Source organism: Puma concolor, chromosome D3 (genome assembly GCF_028749965.1).
Source record: "Puma concolor isolate L17-30 chromosome D3, mPumCon1.1.hap2, whole genome shotgun sequence".
In the NCBI taxonomy this organism is placed as follows: domain Eukaryota; kingdom Metazoa; phylum Chordata; class Mammalia; order Carnivora; family Felidae; genus Puma; species Puma concolor.
In genome coordinates, this window is record NC_141678.1 from 56,764,534 (window position 1) to 56,782,928 (window position 18,395).

Below are 18,395 nucleotides of genomic sequence, written 5' to 3' on the forward strand. Positions count from 1 at the left end.
AGCTTCCTCTGCTTATTCATAGTTCTCTTCCTGATAACTTGATCTCGCAGAGGGCTTTGGCTTGCCCACGACCCTTCCACTTTTGCTTCATTTCAGGTTTTTTCTCAAGCTGCATTTGATGATGTCCTAAAAATATAATTAGTAGTGGCTTTTACAAGCAGTCAGGTTTCTATTCCTTCCGTGTTTTTCTTTTAAAGTTTACGTGGGGCTGGATAGGGCAGGGTGTGAGAATGAGTGTCTGATGAACGTAGGTCAGCTGTTACAACGAGCCACATCCTAGCCGCCGCCCTGCTCAGGGAGAAGTGCCCAGGGTGGGTCACGCACTCTAGGGAAGCCCCTTCTGCGGGGCGCTGTTTGCTTCAGAAGAGGTAATGAACATGGCATTGACTTGGACGGCACGGTACAAACTAGCTTGCCCCTGCCTACTCAGACTTAAATGCTTACTGACTCGATTTCCCTACGTGAACTTTGTCCTGGTTCCATCTAGAAGGGCCCAGGTGATAACAGAAGAGGATCTGAAAACCAAGTAGGAGCTCTCTGGGGGAACTTGATGATGTTTTGTTTGGTCTCCTTCACGTATTGCCAGTGACTTGGACGTTGGCCTCAGCCCCTTGAGCTCTCCCCGGTTTGTTGACCCGGATAGATACCTCTCCTTGGAGTGGTTTTAACGTTATTGATAAAAACGTCTATTGAGCGTGGCCTCTGGGTCAGGCACGGAGCTTGGCCTTGGGAACATTAAATGGTAAAACAGATGCAACCCCTACCTGTAGACTGGAATGGGAGAATAGGCACAAACGGCTGTGCGGTTACAAGGGACAGGTGCTGCGGCCTCCCGGAGCGGCATCGTCCAAGCGGATATCTGCAGGGCGCTACACTTAGTCCCTCAGAGGGGAAGAGGAGTGTTTGAGGCGAGGGGGTCGCAGCATGAATCATGCTTTGTGGTCATGTGGTCGGGAACACTGCCTTGTCCCTGGGTACGGTGAGTGTGGCCGTGCCCGGGCCTTTGTCCACAGCTGTCGCTCCATGAGACCCTGAGCTCCTGGAGAGCAGGGATCTCCAGTGGGACGTGGTTCATGGTAGGTACCGGGTAAACCTGTATTTAGTAAATAAGAGGTGTTGAACCTCCCTCTGGAAGCTGCTCTCTGTCAGATATGATAGATATTAAAATACGATGTATTGCTGATAAAAAGGCCTGAAGTAACTTGATTTTTCAGAAGCTTCTCCCTCAGCGGGGCTGGCTGGTAGCTGCCCTCAGAGGAGGCACTTTGCCAGGTCAGCATGTCCTCACCCTGCCTCCTCTGTTGTTATCCACACAGTTTTCTCTACCCTGCCAGCATGGCCTGTACAGAGCCTGGCCAGTGGGGTCGGAAGTGGTGTTCGAGGAGTGTTTTCTGTGGGCTCCTGCAGAGATGAAGGGTCCTTGCAACTTGATGTGAATCACAAATGAAGCAGAGCATCAGCTCTCTAGAATCCTTGGGAAGGTCTTCTGCATGGGCCAGGTTTCCAGGTCCCTGAAGATTTACCTTCGGATAGTCAAATATTTTAAGTCCTTCCCAATTGAATTTTTCATTTTAAAATATATTAGGCCTTTCCCTGTATTTTTAGAAGAAAATTCTCTCTTTTCTTTGTAACGGATTTTAAAGGGTATGATGTTGTCAGTGCTTCCTGAGGGGGGCGTATGACTTCATGTTTATAACTGATGACTCCAGGCACCGGAACTCTTCCTGTTTGCCACTTTGTAATTAGGAGATTAGTCGAAACTTGTAACTGCTGTCAGTACACTTGGCTTCATAACCCCCTGCCTGTTTCTGATCTGTTGGTGCTGATAAACCTTGAGACTGGAAACCGCATAACCACGTTGTATTTACTTGTTCATGTATTCATTTCAACATTTGTACCTTCACTAAATACCGGTTCAGCCCAGCATGGTGCTAAGTACTGGGGTTGCAAAGGTGATGAACACTGGCCCCTGTGTTCCCGGAGCCTTCTGGAGGAAGAGTGTGCGGGATGTGGTGGGGAATAGGGCTACTGGAAATACATAAGAGGAGCCCCTCCACCAGCCTGAGCTACCACATGGTTGAGACTGTGTTCAGAGTAAAAGGGCCTGGGTGGGCCGTGGGTAATGACCCTGAATTTCTTAATCCACAACGTGTGTAAATATCACCACATCTACCTTGTTGGCTTCTGTTTTGGCTGCAGAAGCCATTGCCTATGTCTGTGTCATGTTCTAGATTGTGATCACCTATTAGGAGCTGAGCTTCTGGTGGGTGAGCTCTTACCTGATGTTAAGGACCTTCTTTCCCCTAGCTTCTATCATCATTAGTGATGCTGTTTAATTACTTACGATGCTGAGCCCCAGACAACGCCCCGCTCCGGCCCCTGCTGTAAAGGCGTATCTTTCTTCCATTGTAGTAAATAAATCCTAGGCCAATATCTTGACACACATGAATGTCTTTTTCCCTCCAGACTTCCCACTTAACGTTTCAGAGTCCGTCATTGAGCCTTTCCTGGATCAGTTATGCTTGTTGTATTGTCATGATTTTTCAAGTTCTAACATTTCTTCTACATTTACTAGCTGTGTTCTGTAAAGATCTTTATACCCTCCCTCCCTCCTTTCTCCGTCATTATAGACTGGAGTTTTATTTATTCAGTGTGTTCTAGCACATGAGAGCCATTACACTTTTGACATGTAAAACTGTCCCAGCTGTGGCTATCTGGAAGCACCTTCAAACTGGCCCCTGTTCCCGTTGACCTTAGTCCTGAGCACATCCTTGCTTTGCGACACAAGAAGGTGTCCCAGGCTCACGCCATACCTTTCCTGCCCCACCCACGGAGTCTGCTATCTCTCAAGAAGCTCTTACTGCAGGATAAAACTTAGACACCAGGACGTAGGCACCTGGAACACACGCTGCTATGGAGATGTCATTGCTCCCAGGCGCTTTCAGTGGCTAAACTAGGAAACAAAAGAGAAAAAAACCTACACTTGCTCTGAATTTTTTTCTAAAGTATTCATCTGTTATAAATTCTTTTTTGTTGTTTGTTAGAAACTCAACTATGGTGATGCTTTGAGGTTATCTCAGAACCTTTCCTCTTAAAAAAAAAAAAATCTTAAAATCTCTTAGTTAAATCAGTTTTTCTTCTCTCACCAGAGGCACAAAGGACAGCTTAATCTCCTATTAACTTGAGGGGGAGGAAAGTACTCAGAAAGATTAAATAAGTTGCCAAAGATGGCACTGTCCTTTTAACGTCGGTGCTTTTTCTAAGTGTATGTAGGCTACTTTTGTGATTGGAAAGAGTCCTTGGGGATAGCTTTTATACTTCTTAGTAACTCCTTTATACATTTGCAGTGTATCTAAAAAGCATTTCTAATGTTGCCCGTATTTATAATCTATTCTGGTTACTTTCAGGTGCGGCTAAATCAAGTCCGGCATCTAAGCCGGGATCTACACCTTCTCGTCCCTCATCAGCCAAAAGGGCTTCATCCAGCAGCTCAGCATCCAAATCTGATAAAGATTTAGAAACACAGGTCATACAGCTTAATGAACAGGTAACCCCTCAGCCCTGGCCCTGTCTCTGAGAGGGGAGGGACCAAACACCTGTAGGCCTGAGATAAGGGAGGGCAGGTGAGGGAATCTGGTTCCAAATGATTAAGAATAAAAGGAATCATTCAGGCAGATGAAACCAGCGGTCCGCCAGGAATATAAGATGTTAGTCAAAAATCCCAAAGCTGTACATTAAGACAGAAGGACAGATGACTCAGCCCCAGGTAAATGCAGGTTTGTAGGCAGCATCCCCATCCCCCACACCTCAGTGCCTGTCCGGAGCTCCAGGCCAGACTCTGGACTGTCTGCCCACTTCTGGCCGGTCGAGATAGCATTCATGACTTTAGTCTCTCTTCCTCCTTCCTTTCCTGCACAAGCTATTTGTTAAGCTTGTTCTGTGTGACAGACTCGGTGCTTGGTGCTAATATAATGGTAGTGAGATAGCTAACCCTTCCCCCCCCGGAGCTTACAGCAGTTGTACGGGGTAGGTGATCGTGCAAATGAAAGCGAGAACCTAATGCTTGCCACGACAGCAGATGTTTGATGCCACAGAAGCACTGACCCCAATACTGGGGGATCAGAAGGCCACGGTTGTGGTTGAAGTCGAAGAACTTTCCTTTTCGTCTAACATTCTTCATGGTTATGGTAGATCTAGCTCTGCTGCCTTTGAAAATTTCCATATAAAAGTTTAGGTATGCTTTCTACCTAACGATAGCTAATTTTGCCTGAGATTATATGTAGCTTAAAGGTAATAAAACGATTGGTAGCATGAGGCCCACTGAAGAAGCCACCCGCCCTGACCCTGAGCTGCAGAGTCTTTTATCCTGGCTACTCCCACTACCCGGAGAGGAGCTTCTATTCAAGGTTCTTAGGCTGTTCCCAGCCAAGTGGCTGGGCCATTCCCAATGATTAATCGGATTCCTGATGAGCCAGCAAGAGTCTGGAAACCATTTTTGAGATAATTGTATATTTGCAATCAAGAATCTAGTTTAAAAGCAGGCAGCTGCTTAGCTAGGGTATTTCTTTACACTTCTGATCACTTTAATGAAAATAGTGAAACCTTAAGTTATCCAATGGGCAGGACTTTGATTTAGAAACTCTGGAATGTTCTAATTACCTGCTCATTCTCAGTTTGAGCCCATATGATATTCCCAGTAATGAGTTTTTCTCACATAAAAGGCAGGTACGACAGCCATAATGAGCCTTGGGCCACATGCCTAAGGCTCAGAGCAAATCAGAGTAGACCTAAAGAGATTCAGGTGTGGGTCTATAATGCTTTAGATTTATAACCCTTTTCTTATAGAAACCCAAGTTCTTTTGATATCTTGATTATCTCATGTTTTGTCATGATTTCTCTCCTCCCTGTTGTTTCCCCTCTACCACACCCTGGTCTCCAAACTTCCAACCCAAAGTATAACCACACAGAAACCTCAAGACCCTTCCTGCCCCTCTGCCATTCAGCCTTAGTCCACCAGACCCACTGCCTCTACACTCATTAGCTGTCCGTTTACACAAAGAGCCTCCCATCCCCAAGGAACCCAGACCTCATCCTACCATCCAAAATGTCACTCTCGAGAGGGAGGGAACTTCCCAATGGTCCTGTAATTCCTTATTACTTCCAAAGGGCTTCACTCCCCTACCTATCCCCTGATGCATTTACATCAAGGAGGAGTGAGTGTGCCCATCTCTTCCCCTCCCCAGTCCCTCAGAGCGAAGGTTGTACACACCCCAGATTGTGAGCATTCATTCAACTGTTTACTGAACACTTACCCAGACCCATTTGCATGGTTATCTATTATTGCCCCCTCCATTTTCTGCCCTTGTAACCTGCAGGGTGGCTCCCTAAAGCTGATGGGTAGCCGCAGAGGCATTGCTGTGTTGGGACTCAGGACTCTAGGACGAGGACATGCCTAGGCTGGAGAGTGAATTACATGTCGTAATAGAGAAAGTGACGAGTGCCATAAACTTGAAGAATTCTCCTTTTCTTGGCCTCCTGCCTCTATTCAGGCAGTCTCCCATGACATGCTATAAAAGTACCACTGTGCTAGACAATTCCAATGATAGAAATGAATCAAAAGGGGAGAAAAAGACATAACTGAAATAATTAGGGGCCATTTATGGCAAGTGGGTTAGCAAACAGGAAGTAGGGTGGAGTCACCACTGCGCTCAGGGACCCCTGGGGGCTGGAGAGTGGGCGTCAGTTGGCTTGGACGGATGCTGGGGCTTGGGCGGCCTCCCTAGGAGGACGTGCAGTGTGCAGACACTGAGGGAGGGGAGAACTGGGAGAAGAGAACGTCCCCCCTCTTGTCTCTTCCTCTTGACTTACTCAAGGGTCCATCCCCAGCATCCCCTCCACCACTTAGGCTTCTGGTTTGATACATGAGGGTGCGGGTGGCATCACTCTGCATGAGTGCGACCGTGAACATGGACTCTCCTTTGCCAGTTGGCTATCCTCATATACTTGGGCCTCTATCACTTTTTACCAGGGATGTCTATAGCTGTGTATCTATTGCCTGGCGATCTGGAATACCACCCAACGCCAACCTGGACTGGATATTTCTACAAAAGCCTCACCTCTTTGCACATTGTACAGACCAGAGCACCCTCGAGAGGCAGACACACCTAGTTTCCATGGGTTGAAGTACTCCAGAGACCCTTCTTGCCTCCTTCAGGGAGCGCTGACAGACTCAAGATTCCTCAACTGCCAGAGATCTGTCCACTGGCACCAATGCAGGCTTCAGAGGGATTCTGTGGCCAAGCCTGGGGAGGAGGGTGGTTTGTTGTAAAGCAAGGAAGGATTTCTAGAAAAAGGGAAGTTTTCTTTTTCCTGGACTTGAGGCTGCTGGTTGCCTTCCTTTCTTAGAAATATCCCAACCATAGCATCATCAAAAATAAAAGTAAAAGCTAGGGAAAGCTGCTTTTTGAGCAGCGGGTGAGGGAGGCAGTGAGGTGAACTCTGAGGGGCCATATCCCCGAGGCCTATGCCGGGTGTGCAGGAAGGGGACCAACACTGCAGATGTTTGGTAAGCGTTTGATAAATAGCATGTCCAAAGGCCCAGGATTACTAGAGAAGACAATTTCCCATTCCAAATGTCATTTTTGGAAATTCCGTTAGGGTGATTTTTTTTTTTTTCAACGTTTATTTATTTTTTTATTTTTGGGACAGAGAGAGACAGAGCATGAACGGGGGAGGGGCAGAGAGAGAGGGAGACACAGAATCGGAAACAGGCTCCAGGCTCTGAGCCATCAGCCCAGAGCCCGACGCGGGGCTCGAACTCCCGGACCGCGAGATCGTGACCTGGCTGAAGTCGGCCGCTTAACCGACTGCGCCACCCAGGCGCCCCTAGGGTGATTTTTTAATACACTGAATGAGAGATTTCACCTGATGGAGACCATGAAAGATTCAATTTACCTCCTGACAAATATTGTCTGTAAATATAAATGCACAAGGGGCTTAAAAAAAGGGATTCTCGGGAAGCAGGAACAGGGTCATGGTTTAGGCCTGTGAGTAGCTACTGTGCTCGTAGGAGTGGGGCACTGTCAGCTTTCCTTCAGCCCGGGTGACACTGCCTCACTGCTGGCTCCTTCCCTGGCGCCATCTCCGTAATCACTGTGAGAGGCCACCCAGCCCTGGGAGGTCCTGGAACCAGCATCCCAGGGAAAAAGGGAACAAGGGCTATTATTCTGAGGGAATGGGGCTTCCTTCTTGTAGTCTTCCCCCTATTTCCTGCGATGTCCCCAAAGCTAGAACCAGAGGAATTGAAACAGATCCACTGAACCACGCTTTCAGTCTTGCCCAGTTTCCCTCATGTAGCTAAGACGCAGTTTCTCAGTAGAAAGACTTTGCCTAGTGTGGCTCAGGAACATTTACGAAGGGCTCCACAACAAAATATGGTTACCCGAAGAAAGTAGGGTCCTCAGAAGAAAGTAGGGTCCTCAGAATACATCTCAAGTAACCACAGTGCTAGCCCTCTCCTCTGCTTCCCCTCTTTGCAGAGGCTGGACAGAGTAGAAGGATGTGCCCTAGTCTGTGTTAAGAGAGGAGGAAGGCTCATTCAGGGTCCGGACGCAACCACCTTGAGCAGAACAATCCCTCGGACAGTGGTTATGAACACTCAGTTGGCAGAGGGAAGGACTAGTGTGTTGTTGAAGTTGGACGTTGTGGCCCAGGCTCAAGCTCCATTGCCTAGTAGTCATTTTGGCACATCTGTCTTTGCATGTGTCACATGTTATAGGCAGGTGTAGTTGGTCACATTTTTATACCGGATTTTGGGGGAATTTTCTTTCCACCCTCACTCCCTTGCAGGTACATTCATTAAAACTTGCCCTTGAAGGTGTGGAAAAGGAAAGGGATTTCTACTTTGGCAAGTTGAGAGAGATTGAGCTACTCTGTCAAGAGCATGGGCAGGAAAACGACGACCTCGTGCAGCGACTAATGGAAGTCCTCTATGCTTCGGAAGAACACGTAAGTGTGAGGAGAGCCCTTGACTCTTGGCTTCTAAAGCGATGCTCTTGGTCAAGGTGCAGCAGTCTGTGTGTCTTCGGGTGCTGCCCTGGGATCCCTGAGGATTAGGACTCCTCCTGTGCGTGTGCTATTCCCTCAGGAATAAGTGTCATCATCATCGTGATCCATTGACCCCTGCTTGTGGGATGTGTGTTCGTGAATTAATCTGGGAAGAGATGAGTGGATGGGGGTGGGAGGGGGAGAGTAGGAGGAATGATTGAGAAAACTAGGTTTATGCAGCCAGATCTTAAGTGGTTTGCAGCTCTGAGCAGATGAGCAATAAAAGTAGATGTAAGGATTCTTCATGACAGATCAGAGTATGGTTTGAGGAGGAATTAGTCTAAGTGTTTTTCGCATCCCCGCAAGCCCGACGGTTTTTATTTCAGAGCCGGTTGTCTCGGTTACTCATTGCCAGCACAGACCGGTGCTGTACAACAGCCCTCAGTTGAAAAACGCTTTTAGAATTCACTGCGGGGAAGACCTGGCTGTCGGGCTTGCTACTCAGGAGCATGAGGAAGGCGGGGACCCGGGAGGTGGATCCATCCTGGTGATGGAAAGCAGGTGTGAGGAGCAGCAGAGGACCAAATCTCTCAAGAATCAAGGAGGGGAAGGGAAGGCAAGGCAAGGCGGGAGAAGTCGTCTGCCAGTGCAGGGAGTGAGGGGCCCCGGCACCAAGACAAGCGTGGGAGCCTGAAGGAGCGTCACCTTCTACAGAGCCGCCCTGTGGAAGATGCAGAAGAGTAGGCGGGGGCCTCAAGCTCTTCCTGAGGCTGTGTTGAAGCTGGTGGAAGAGTCTGACTCTGTTGGCCCAGGAGGCCTGGGGCCGCACCCAGAGCCCGGTGGTCGAGTTGCGTGTGTTAGCACTTGGACAGAATGGAACAAGTCACCGGCAAGGGTACTTTATGACTTATTCCAGCCCAGTACCAGACAAATGTTTACTCCATGTAAGATTTGGAATTCGAGGGATGAAATCCCAGGTTTGAGGCCTCTCCACTTTTTTCATTCCTCACCCTCCCCCCGCCCCCACCACTTTTTTTTTTTAAGCTTTTTTCTGTTATCTTTGGCTCAGACTATAGATCTTGAAGTCCTGGGACGCTGCCTTGCCAGGTCCCAGAGGCAGCGATGGCTCCACAAAATATGGTTCTCCGTATTTTCAGATCTGATGGCAGAAACCTCTGGTTGATGTCTAGTGTGCCTGCACCACCCTGAGTGCTTGGTAGTCTATCAGGTACTATGTGAATTACAGTTATTCTCTTCACAAGCTTGTGGGAGGCTAAATCCAATGCAGTCTCCCCAGCACTGTGTAGCTGAAGGACCAGGCCCACTGAGGGAGGACGGCAGCGTGCAGGGCCAGATCTATCCCGCCCTGTGCTGTCGGCAGGAGGAAAACTCTTGCGATGGTCACCTCAAGCCGGATCTTGTCCCCAGTCTCCCCAGACGGAGTCCTTGTACAGGGGCGCTCTCCAACTCCAAATTCAGAGTTGACACGGGCCACTGAATGCTGGTGGCAGCAGCCGATAGGGCTGCCCCAGGGGAGATTCCTGCCTTCTTAGTGTGCTCCTGCCTGAGTGCCTATTCTTCAGGAAAACACAGATGAGCCCTACGTGGACATTTCAGGTGCAGGTGTTTGCTGGAGAGGCCTCTTTAAGTCTTGATTTGATGGTGGCTGGCCTTTGATTCTCCGAGTCAGACGATCCTAGAATAGAATGTTTGGAAGATACAGAAATGCAGATAGCAGGGCGTGTGCAGCAGTAAACAGGCGCAGTTCAGTTCACAATTGTAGCAACTTAATGGAAGGTTCCAGAGCAGATCACCTGCCATCTCTCCAGTGCCTCTCTTTATCATTTTCAGGATCTTTTCCCTCACGGGCCACAGGTATCTCGGCTTATTCATTGGTTAACTGCCGCCTTGTCCATCTGTCAGCTGAGGTGTACCTGCTGATACAAACGGGCAACTTATTTCCTGAGGCACTGTCACAGAAGCCACTGTTAAGTGACCTAACGATTCCTCCCCCCTCAACCAAGAGCTCTTAGGAAGAGCTTGTGTTTCTGTCACTGGAGGAAGCATGGGGTGTGCGTAAAGGGGTCAGAGCCACTGCCTCAGTGAGGCAGGCAGACGGGGCACCACTGACTAGAGTATCTTGGAGTAGGATACATGTGATCACAGACACATAAACTTGGGTGGTGATCACGGACAAGGAGCCTGGAGAGACAGCAAAGACTTACTTGACAGAGAAGAGGACGTTTGTGTGGGCTTCAAAGAATGACTAGGACCCTCAGCAGTCCTGGAGCTAAGGCAGGGAGAGGATTTTTCAGGCAGAGAAAACAGCATGGACAGAGGTCAGAGGAAAGAATGGCTGGATGAGGCTGGGGTGCGTGGGGGCAGCTGAGCCTGTACATCTAGGAAGGAGGGGGCCTTCCTTAAGAATAAGGAACTCTAAGGATACAGCTAAACATTCAGAAAGATGTGATGGATTGATAAGCAAATATTAGAATTAAGCAGGTGGCACTCCAGGGCATTGGTCATGTATCTGGCATAAATTTTGTCTGGCCTCCTGCTTACATGTGTGTTTGTTTTCTTGTATGGGGTGTAAGAAGACAGTTTTTTTTTTTTCTGTGAGCCAGCCTACACGGTATCGTGTGAGGTGGGAGCACTCAGCTGTGCTATGCAGTGTAACTGCCTCAGAATTAAAGATTTGTCTGCAGACTTTCAGACCACCTTAGCTTGTACCCCTAGCATTAGCAATCCATTGGTAAGCTGGGAGGTTTGCTCTTTATCCCAGTAAGAGGGGCCTGGGGTCTGCAGTTCCTGCAGATGGAGGGCATCACAATGGGGCCCTGTGACTGAGGGAACTGCCCTCGACAAGCTGGAGACCACAAAGCCCCCTGGCTAGGCAAGTATAAACAGGAGGCCAGGGGTGAGGTCTGATCTTAGAAGTTCCTGGTCCTACAGCTTGGTACAGGTTCACAGTATTTGAATCCAAGCTTTGACGTTCCGTCCTGGGTTAACTCCCAGTTGTGATGTGAGCAAATAAGATTTTCTGTAAAATGTCATACGGATCCTCCTTTTTGAGATCTTCCATGCAGCCTAACACGCACAAAACAGGTAAGAAAAGTACTCTTGAGACCTGCTGAAGTCCTAGCAGTGTGAAATGAAGGCACCACACTAGCATTGAACGGTTAGGATGATGGATGAATTAACATCCCTGACCCATAGAGGGGATGGGAACTCAGCCAGAGAGGCAGCTGTGCAGCCAGCCAGTGAGCCCACACACACGCGCGTACACTCGGGGCTGCAGCTTGTAACCTGATGGAAGCATGAACAAGGACGGAAAGCTTAGAGGAGTGATTGGTTCTGGGGTGAAGGCAGGGAGAAGAGGGGTCAGCCAGGAATACTGGCAGAACAGACACTTGCGAGTTCCCAGGTCACCAGTCTGGGTAAAGTCCCACGACCACTAGATTTCTTTTTTGCCCCCAGACAAGAGCGAGAGCACTTACTGGGAAAAGCCAGTGACAGTCCCCGCAAGAACTACTCCCCTACTGCCACAAGAATGGCACTCGCCGTTGAGGCACGAACTTTCGGAGAGGAGCAGGGCAGTGGGCAGCTGCCATGAGGGCCCGGGAGCAAGTGGGGGGTGGGTAGGGCCAAAGGATGGCATTGTGCAGGCAGAGTAGGGTGTTGGACCTTCACGCTTCAGAGGCGGGCGAGCTGTGGGTGCTGCTGATAGGGTGTGGTCCTGGGCACAGAGAGAGCTGACCGTTTGTAAGTAACAGGCCTCTGGACACCGAGCCAGAAAGGGACAGAGCTAGATTTGAACCAGGGTCCTCAGTGTGATGGCCCTTTGTACTGCTGTCCCAGAAAAGGTGACTTGTTAAAACTTTTTCACTTCTAGAATGTATTTCAGAGAGTTCTCTCACCAAGAAGTAATAATTGCAGCTCACACAAGTATGTGTTATGAACCAAACACTGTTCTATACCTACCTTGACTTCTCTGTTGAATTCAAGGACTCCACTGACTCCTCGATCAGTGAAACTTACGGAAAACTGTTCAACGGGTACTCCTGTTACAATCCCCCATTTTACAGATGGGAAAACTGAGGCACTGGGCAGTTAAGTTACATGCCCAGAGTCACCCAGCTGGTAAAGAGCAGAGCCAGGATATGAACTCCAGAGCCCGTGTTTAGAACCTTGACATTTTACTGCCTCTCAGAAAATATGCAGCATGGCACCTTGGCTGAGAGTCTCAAATCCTCTGTTGTTTTGTCCTCGGGGATTTCTTCCCTTCAACACAACCTGCACTGAGTTCTGAAATAAGTGACGTAGGACACAGATGGATGAGGCCCTCTTGGTGCCTTGAGTAACCTCAGGACCCAGTGGCAGAAGCCACAGTGTGGAGACAAGATGACAAGCCCAAGTTTTATAGCCAAGCTGGAAACAAAGCACTCCAAGACCAGGGAAAGAAAGAACTGTGGCTCAGGGGAGAAGACTGACTACGGTCGGTTGGATTGGCTTGTCCTAAGCGCAGGGAATAGACCTGAAGGCAGGGGTCTCTGGCTAAGAAAGGAGTGCATGTGCCTGCTGTGAGGGGCCACATGCGTGGCTCTAGGTCCCTGCGTGCCTTCTTGAAGGAGCCATCGGCGGTACTCATTAGCCACACTCCCTCTGCTTGGGTAATAAGAGCAGCTTATTCTCTGTGAGGTCACAATATCAACGAGCTGACTAGGGTTGATGCTCCCTGGAGTTGGCGTTCGTGGGGTCAGGCAAATCAATGACTAGGTCTTTTGGAGCCAAGCAGGACACCTCACCCCTCCAGGTCCTGGTCAGTGAAGGACGCACCAAGGCCTCACTTTCCCAGAGCAGAGTCCTTGAGCTACAGCTGCTGAGCCCCCCTGGTGGAGAAGCCCCCCAAACCCGTGTGTCTTCCTTGCCTTACCACTGCAACCAGCCGGGTCCGTGCATCAGAGTAGTAACAGATCACAGCACAGGGTCTGCTTCAGGTGGACATACTACTGGGGCAGGACAGGGAAGGAATCAGAAGCTCCACGTCCCCGGCCCGTGGGGTCGGGTGAGACCCGGGGCCCAGTGCTGTCTCACAGTGGGTTCCCTCGTGGTTGTCAGGATGCTTGTGAGGCAGTGCATTCGGTTCTCTTACACAAGGGCAGGAGAGTAGGAAACGTCTTCTATGAAGAGGTCTTTCCAAGACAGAAGGACTGTTCGGTGCGCAGACCCCGATGAGTGTTTTCTCGAATGACCTGTCCGTTGAGCAGTCTGGGTGCGCGCATTGGCTCCTGGGAGTGGGGAAGCGCCTGGGGGGCCGGTGTGCCTACACCCATGCCCCCCCCCCCCAGCCTGAAGATGCCGTCCTGGGCAGGGGTCGTGGGGCTGTGGCCTCTGCAGGGCCGCCCACACGTCCATCATTCCAGCCGAAACCTCTCCCCCTGTGCTGTAGGAGGGTCACCCGGAAGAGCCGGAGGCAGAGGAACAAGTCCACGAACAGCAGCCCCAGCAGCAGGAAGAGTACTGAAGGGTCCCGGCAGCTCTCAACTTCGACTTTGCGTGGGAACTTTTCTTCTGGAGAAACGTGTGGCCTCAAGCTCAACAGAAACCAGTTGTTCCCAGTCTGCCGTTAACACCAACGCACTGTTGCATACGCCAGCCACGGCGCTCGGTTCCCGTTTCCTTTGCCAAGACCCGTTAGCAGCCGGCCGTGTGGCGGCCTACCTGAGAGATCGTGGGGTCACACATCTTCTACTTCACTTGGCTGCTTGAGATTGATTCTGCTCTTTTTCATTTCTTTCCAGAACAACTCTCCCCACCCCACCACCACCCACACCCCCTTTTTATCCTGGTGTGAAACAATGGTAATTTGATATATGGTATTTATATTGGCATTTCTCAACCCAGTGTCACTAGATGTCACACATTTGTGGTGCTTTGATGTTTGCAAGTCTAACCTCTGAACATAAATTTGGTCAAATGATAAATTGGAACAAAGGGAAAGAGATACTTGATATGAAAGCCATAAGGACAGTGACTTGTTTTATAGGGAAAACCAGTTTCTCCCTCTACTCCCAACACTTAAGGGAAAAAAAAGAATCAAAACTAGGACTTCAGGGCCCAGTGTTTCTCCCTGAGCATGTTAGACAAACTCACAGTTAGTTTTGAAAGACATTCACTCAAGGACAACACCATCTCAACTTAGCTCTCCAACTGCTTGCCCCCCACCCCCACCCCCAGGTTCTCATGCTATTTTCTTTCTCAGGGTCCTCTTTGGTGGGCAGCCCCTCTCCCTGTAAGCTGTCAGTCAGCTACAGTCCAGAGGGGGTCTGCGTAGGTCCCGGTCCTCCTGCCTCTCTCTGAGTCTCCGCCCAAAGCCTGTCCTCCACGCTAGGGGACTCCTCCTGTAGAATGCCCTGAGGGTGTGTGGCCCGAGCGCGTGAGCGTCAGGGTTCCGCAGGGAGCTGCACACTCGCTGGAAGTGAAGACCACCTTACTAGGAGCATCATTCCAAGGGAGACGCCATCTTCCCAAGTCTGGTGTTGACACTGGAATGACAGTACAGGAAACTCTAGGACTCCCAATACCTTCTGGAATAAGGAATCTCCCCTCGTTCATACTGTGGCCCTCCTTGTCATTGACCTTTGATAACCTTGGCAATTCATAAAGAGAGGAAACATTAATGAATTAAAAGCATTCCTTATTTTTTTAACAAATATTTGCACATTTTCTTAGTATCTTTCCAAATCTGCCTCTTTTATTCCTTTGACAGATGGTATCCCTTCCTGGATCATTCATTTCACTTGGTTTCTAACTTCAGATTTACTTCACTTGTTATTTGACTTAGCAGGTGCAAGCCAAACAAGTGTGCCCACCCCACTTGCCTCTTAACTGAAGCTTAAAATAAATTTCTGAATTATGTATCCTAAAGCTTTGACATTTCTTTATTAATTGATGAACTAATTCTCAATTCCACCATTGAAGCTTTCCACCAAAAGAAGTCTTCTCAAAATCTTTTGCAGCAACGTGGTATCTGAGTTACATGTGAAAGAGTGTATTTTTGAGGTTATTACAACACACTGTGCAGAATTGGACAGAGGTTCTGTGGTATTTGGTTTCCCTTTCTTCTCTCTCCTGCTTGCTCTGCACAACAGCGGCAGCTCATTTCTCTCAGGCTGGAAAGCCTGGCTCTCGGCAGTGACATCCCTCCCACACCTGGTTACAGGTAGTGGTTGTGCTATACGCGGCATCATGCTTAATGGTGTGGTCTCCTCCTGGCCTTTTGTCCTGCGTTTCCTTGTCAAAAAATAGCTTTTGTAAAGAGGCACAGTAAGTAATTCCATGCCGATGATACTCTAGTGTTTCCTAGGCAGTTCCTGGCCGGCCCTGGACATCTCAGTAATACCCAGTGTCACGGGGAGTGAGACCCAGACTCCTGTCATGTGGGTGATTGTGTGATCATGTGCAACTGGCCTCAGCCTCACAAGTGACCACTGCTCTGTCCCCAACAGCCCCAGCCTTCTCAGCTGGAAAAACATACTGGCCCGATACCTTCCCCTTCCCCAGGGGTCATACTTCATTCTCCATGAGAGAGCCTTGGAGCCAACTATTCATTGATTTAGAAAAGAGCTACAAGTTCCTCTTTCTGTCTCCATCTGAAACCTCTTCCATTGTGCCGTATCGCACGTGACATCATGGATGCTTCGGGAAATCTTTAACAGCTAGCTCGGTCTTCTTCGGCTGCACCCCTGTTTCTGTGCAGACCGCGTCTCCTTTACCAGGGCTGCTGAGGACTGCACCCCATCATTCTCCCATCCCAGCATCCAGGGCATGCCGTACTCCACGGCCCCCTATCGCGCATCCTCACGCTGGGCTGAGAAGTACCCCTTCGTGTGCTCCCCCTCCCTCTCAGAAGCCAGACTTCGTTCTTAGTCACACACCTGTGGCTGGTTATAGCACTTCTGCTGCTCATGTCAGATAGGAAGTGATTGAAGCAGGGGGCAGAGAGAGCGAGCCCCTCTTCTTTCTAAGCAGAAAAGCAGAAAAAGAAAAGACAAACACCTTGTTGACCAGAGAGAAGTAAACTCCAGAAGGGAACCAAGAACTCCTCCCTTCCCTGGTGAGTATTTCCATTATTCCGTTAAGGTTTAATATGCATTCAGATTACTTTTACTAAATAGTACACCATAAAGCTTTTGTTATATATTAAATGTAAACTGAAAGGAATGTAAACATATGTATTGTTAATTATAAATATAGATAAGTAATGACATAATAGATGAAAAAGTCTTATTCAGATGTATCTCATTCATTTTACATTACCCGCCTATTGTCGCATGGTAGAATAGTTTTTTTTGTCTCTGAATATGTGAATAACTTGACTTGCGTTTATCTTTTTACATATTTAATAAAAAAAAAAGTATATGTTAAAAGGACTGGATTTACAGATTCTTAAATTTTTATGCTAGAGTTTGCTTCTCAGTGAGCATGTGTGTATGAATAGGCTGTTTTCAAGGATTCACACAACTACCCACATCTTAGGATGATTTACAGGGGCTGGGGCAGGGGCGTGTCTTTGCTTTTATTGCTGGCAAAGGTTTTAACAGGAATTAAAGGTTAGTACCTGATATCAGATGTAGCAGCTGTGATCCCTTTTTAAGGACTTCATCCAAAATAAGGATAAGCCGTTCCCTTAGGCAGTACTCCACCTGCAGGCAAACGGAAGCCTGGCCCCTGCAGGCCCAGCCTGCCCCATCTGGGCAAGACTGGGCTGGGCAAATAGGGAACCATGACAGAAGCAGGCAGATGTTTCAGAGGAAGGCTTCATGGCAAAACAACCTCGGATCAGCAAAAGCTTTGGGGTTCAGTGCGTTCTCCCCCTCTAGTTTGACAACTTTGGCTAACAGTGGTGATTTATACACAAAAATAGAATCCAAACTTATAGGCCCAGGAAGAGGAGAAAAAAGAAATGCATTAGAAGCGGCCCAGTGAGCCACCTGGAGAGGCTAGAACAGGTGATGGCAGTCTGTTGGAGACTCTGCCCAGGAGCTGGCAGGTTACTCAGGCTCAGCCGACCTATACTCTTCACCCTGAAGGAGGCCAGCCTTCCCTGAACTGCTTTCAAGCACCACCTAGAGGCCAGTTTTGTTTCTATACTATCCTTTGGCGACTGTTTTCCATTCACTTGCCTTTAGGCCCCTTTAAGAGCAGAGAAGTGGGAAAAGGACAGAAGACAAAGATACCGCCACTCTTCGTCATCTACACTCCTGTCTACACCGGGTAAGTTTGTGACAGAAGTCTGAGCCGTAACCCGGGTTGGGAAAGCTCATGCTCAAAACCCACGTGCTTCCATTTCATCCACTAACCCTGGGATTTTAAACACTAGGTATTAGACATCTGCCCACAAATAGTCAAGAATCCATGTAATTTCTCTTACTTACAGGGCACACTGGTGGACTCTGGTGAACACATCACTGATGGTACACGAGTGGTGAAATAACATGTTTGCTCCATTGACTCAATCTGAGATGGTCTCTAAAAATGTAATGCGTTCCTACTGGCATTATGGGTAGGCCCAGCAGTCTGGGGGAGGTGGGGGCAGAGAGGAGTTCATGTAATTCCACTAAGTTTTAACATGCCAGTTCTCTAAAATGAAACACATGACTTCATTTCTGGCCTTCCTGAGTCTTCCTCTTCGCTCTGGAACACAGCTACTATGATCCTTACAGCTACTGTCACTAGTCAATACCCACCGACCCAGCTTGTCAGCACTCACACACGCCACCCGACAGCATCGGTGTGACAGCAGGGCACCTCCCTGATGTGCAACAACTACTGTTTGTGAAACCGGGAATTCACTGGAAACATTCTGGCTTTATTGCCTAACAAAGGCAATAGGCAAAATCCATTGAGCCCTGGAGGACCCTCAGATGGCACCAGGACTTCAGCTCACATGACTGCCCACGAGCAGGACCCCCGTTCCCCACTCTAACTAGACCCCCCACCTCGTACAGGTAGGGTTCACACAGAAAGGGCACTGGTTAAGGCCTTGCTGCCTCCTGTGTTGAGATTAGGATTGTGATCAAGGGAAGGCCCAGCTGAAGCTAATTTGTTGAATGCATCTTTCTTTCTCCACTGCAAATGTTGCATCTTTGTAGCCTGTCACGTTTTAGCTTCTTCAGGTTTCCTGTGGTATTTTGTTAAGACTGAGTGTAAACAAAGTGTTTTTAAAGGGTAATAATATATCGACATACCTCTGAATTTATGATATTCAGAAGGAACTAGCCCAGTACCTAAATGTGTTCTTTTTTCAGAAAAAAGCTATGCAGCAAATGTCCCTCATATTTTTAACT

At 48.7% G+C, this 18,395-nt stretch overlaps 1 protein-coding gene and 1 long non-coding RNA gene across 4 annotated transcripts in view; one reads left to right on the forward strand and one right to left on the reverse strand.

Annotated features, from left to right (window-relative positions):
- The window catches only part of MAPRE2 (microtubule associated protein RP/EB family member 2), a 161,758-nt gene extending 146,785 nt beyond the window's left edge, over positions 1 to 14,973 (forward strand). For all 3 annotated transcript variants that reach the window (XM_025931273.2, XM_025931271.2, XM_025931270.2), the window contains 3 exons: positions 3,408 to 3,547; positions 7,849 to 8,007; positions 13,496 to 14,973. In XM_025931273.2, the coding sequence (XP_025787058.1) occupies positions 3,408 to 3,547; positions 7,849 to 8,007; positions 13,496 to 13,570 (374 nt within the window). In that variant the 3' untranslated portion in view covers positions 13,571 to 14,973. The remainder of the gene's footprint in view (positions 1 to 3,407; positions 3,548 to 7,848; positions 8,008 to 13,495) is intronic.
- Positions 8,930 to 17,874, reverse strand: LOC147575583 (uncharacterized). The gene is made up of 2 exons (XR_015242533.1): positions 15,984 to 17,874; positions 8,930 to 9,980 (listed from the first exon to the last, which is right to left on the reverse strand). It is a non-coding gene; the product is annotated as an uncharacterized LOC147575583 (long non-coding RNA).
- Positions 17,875 to 18,395: the final 521 nt, after the last annotated feature.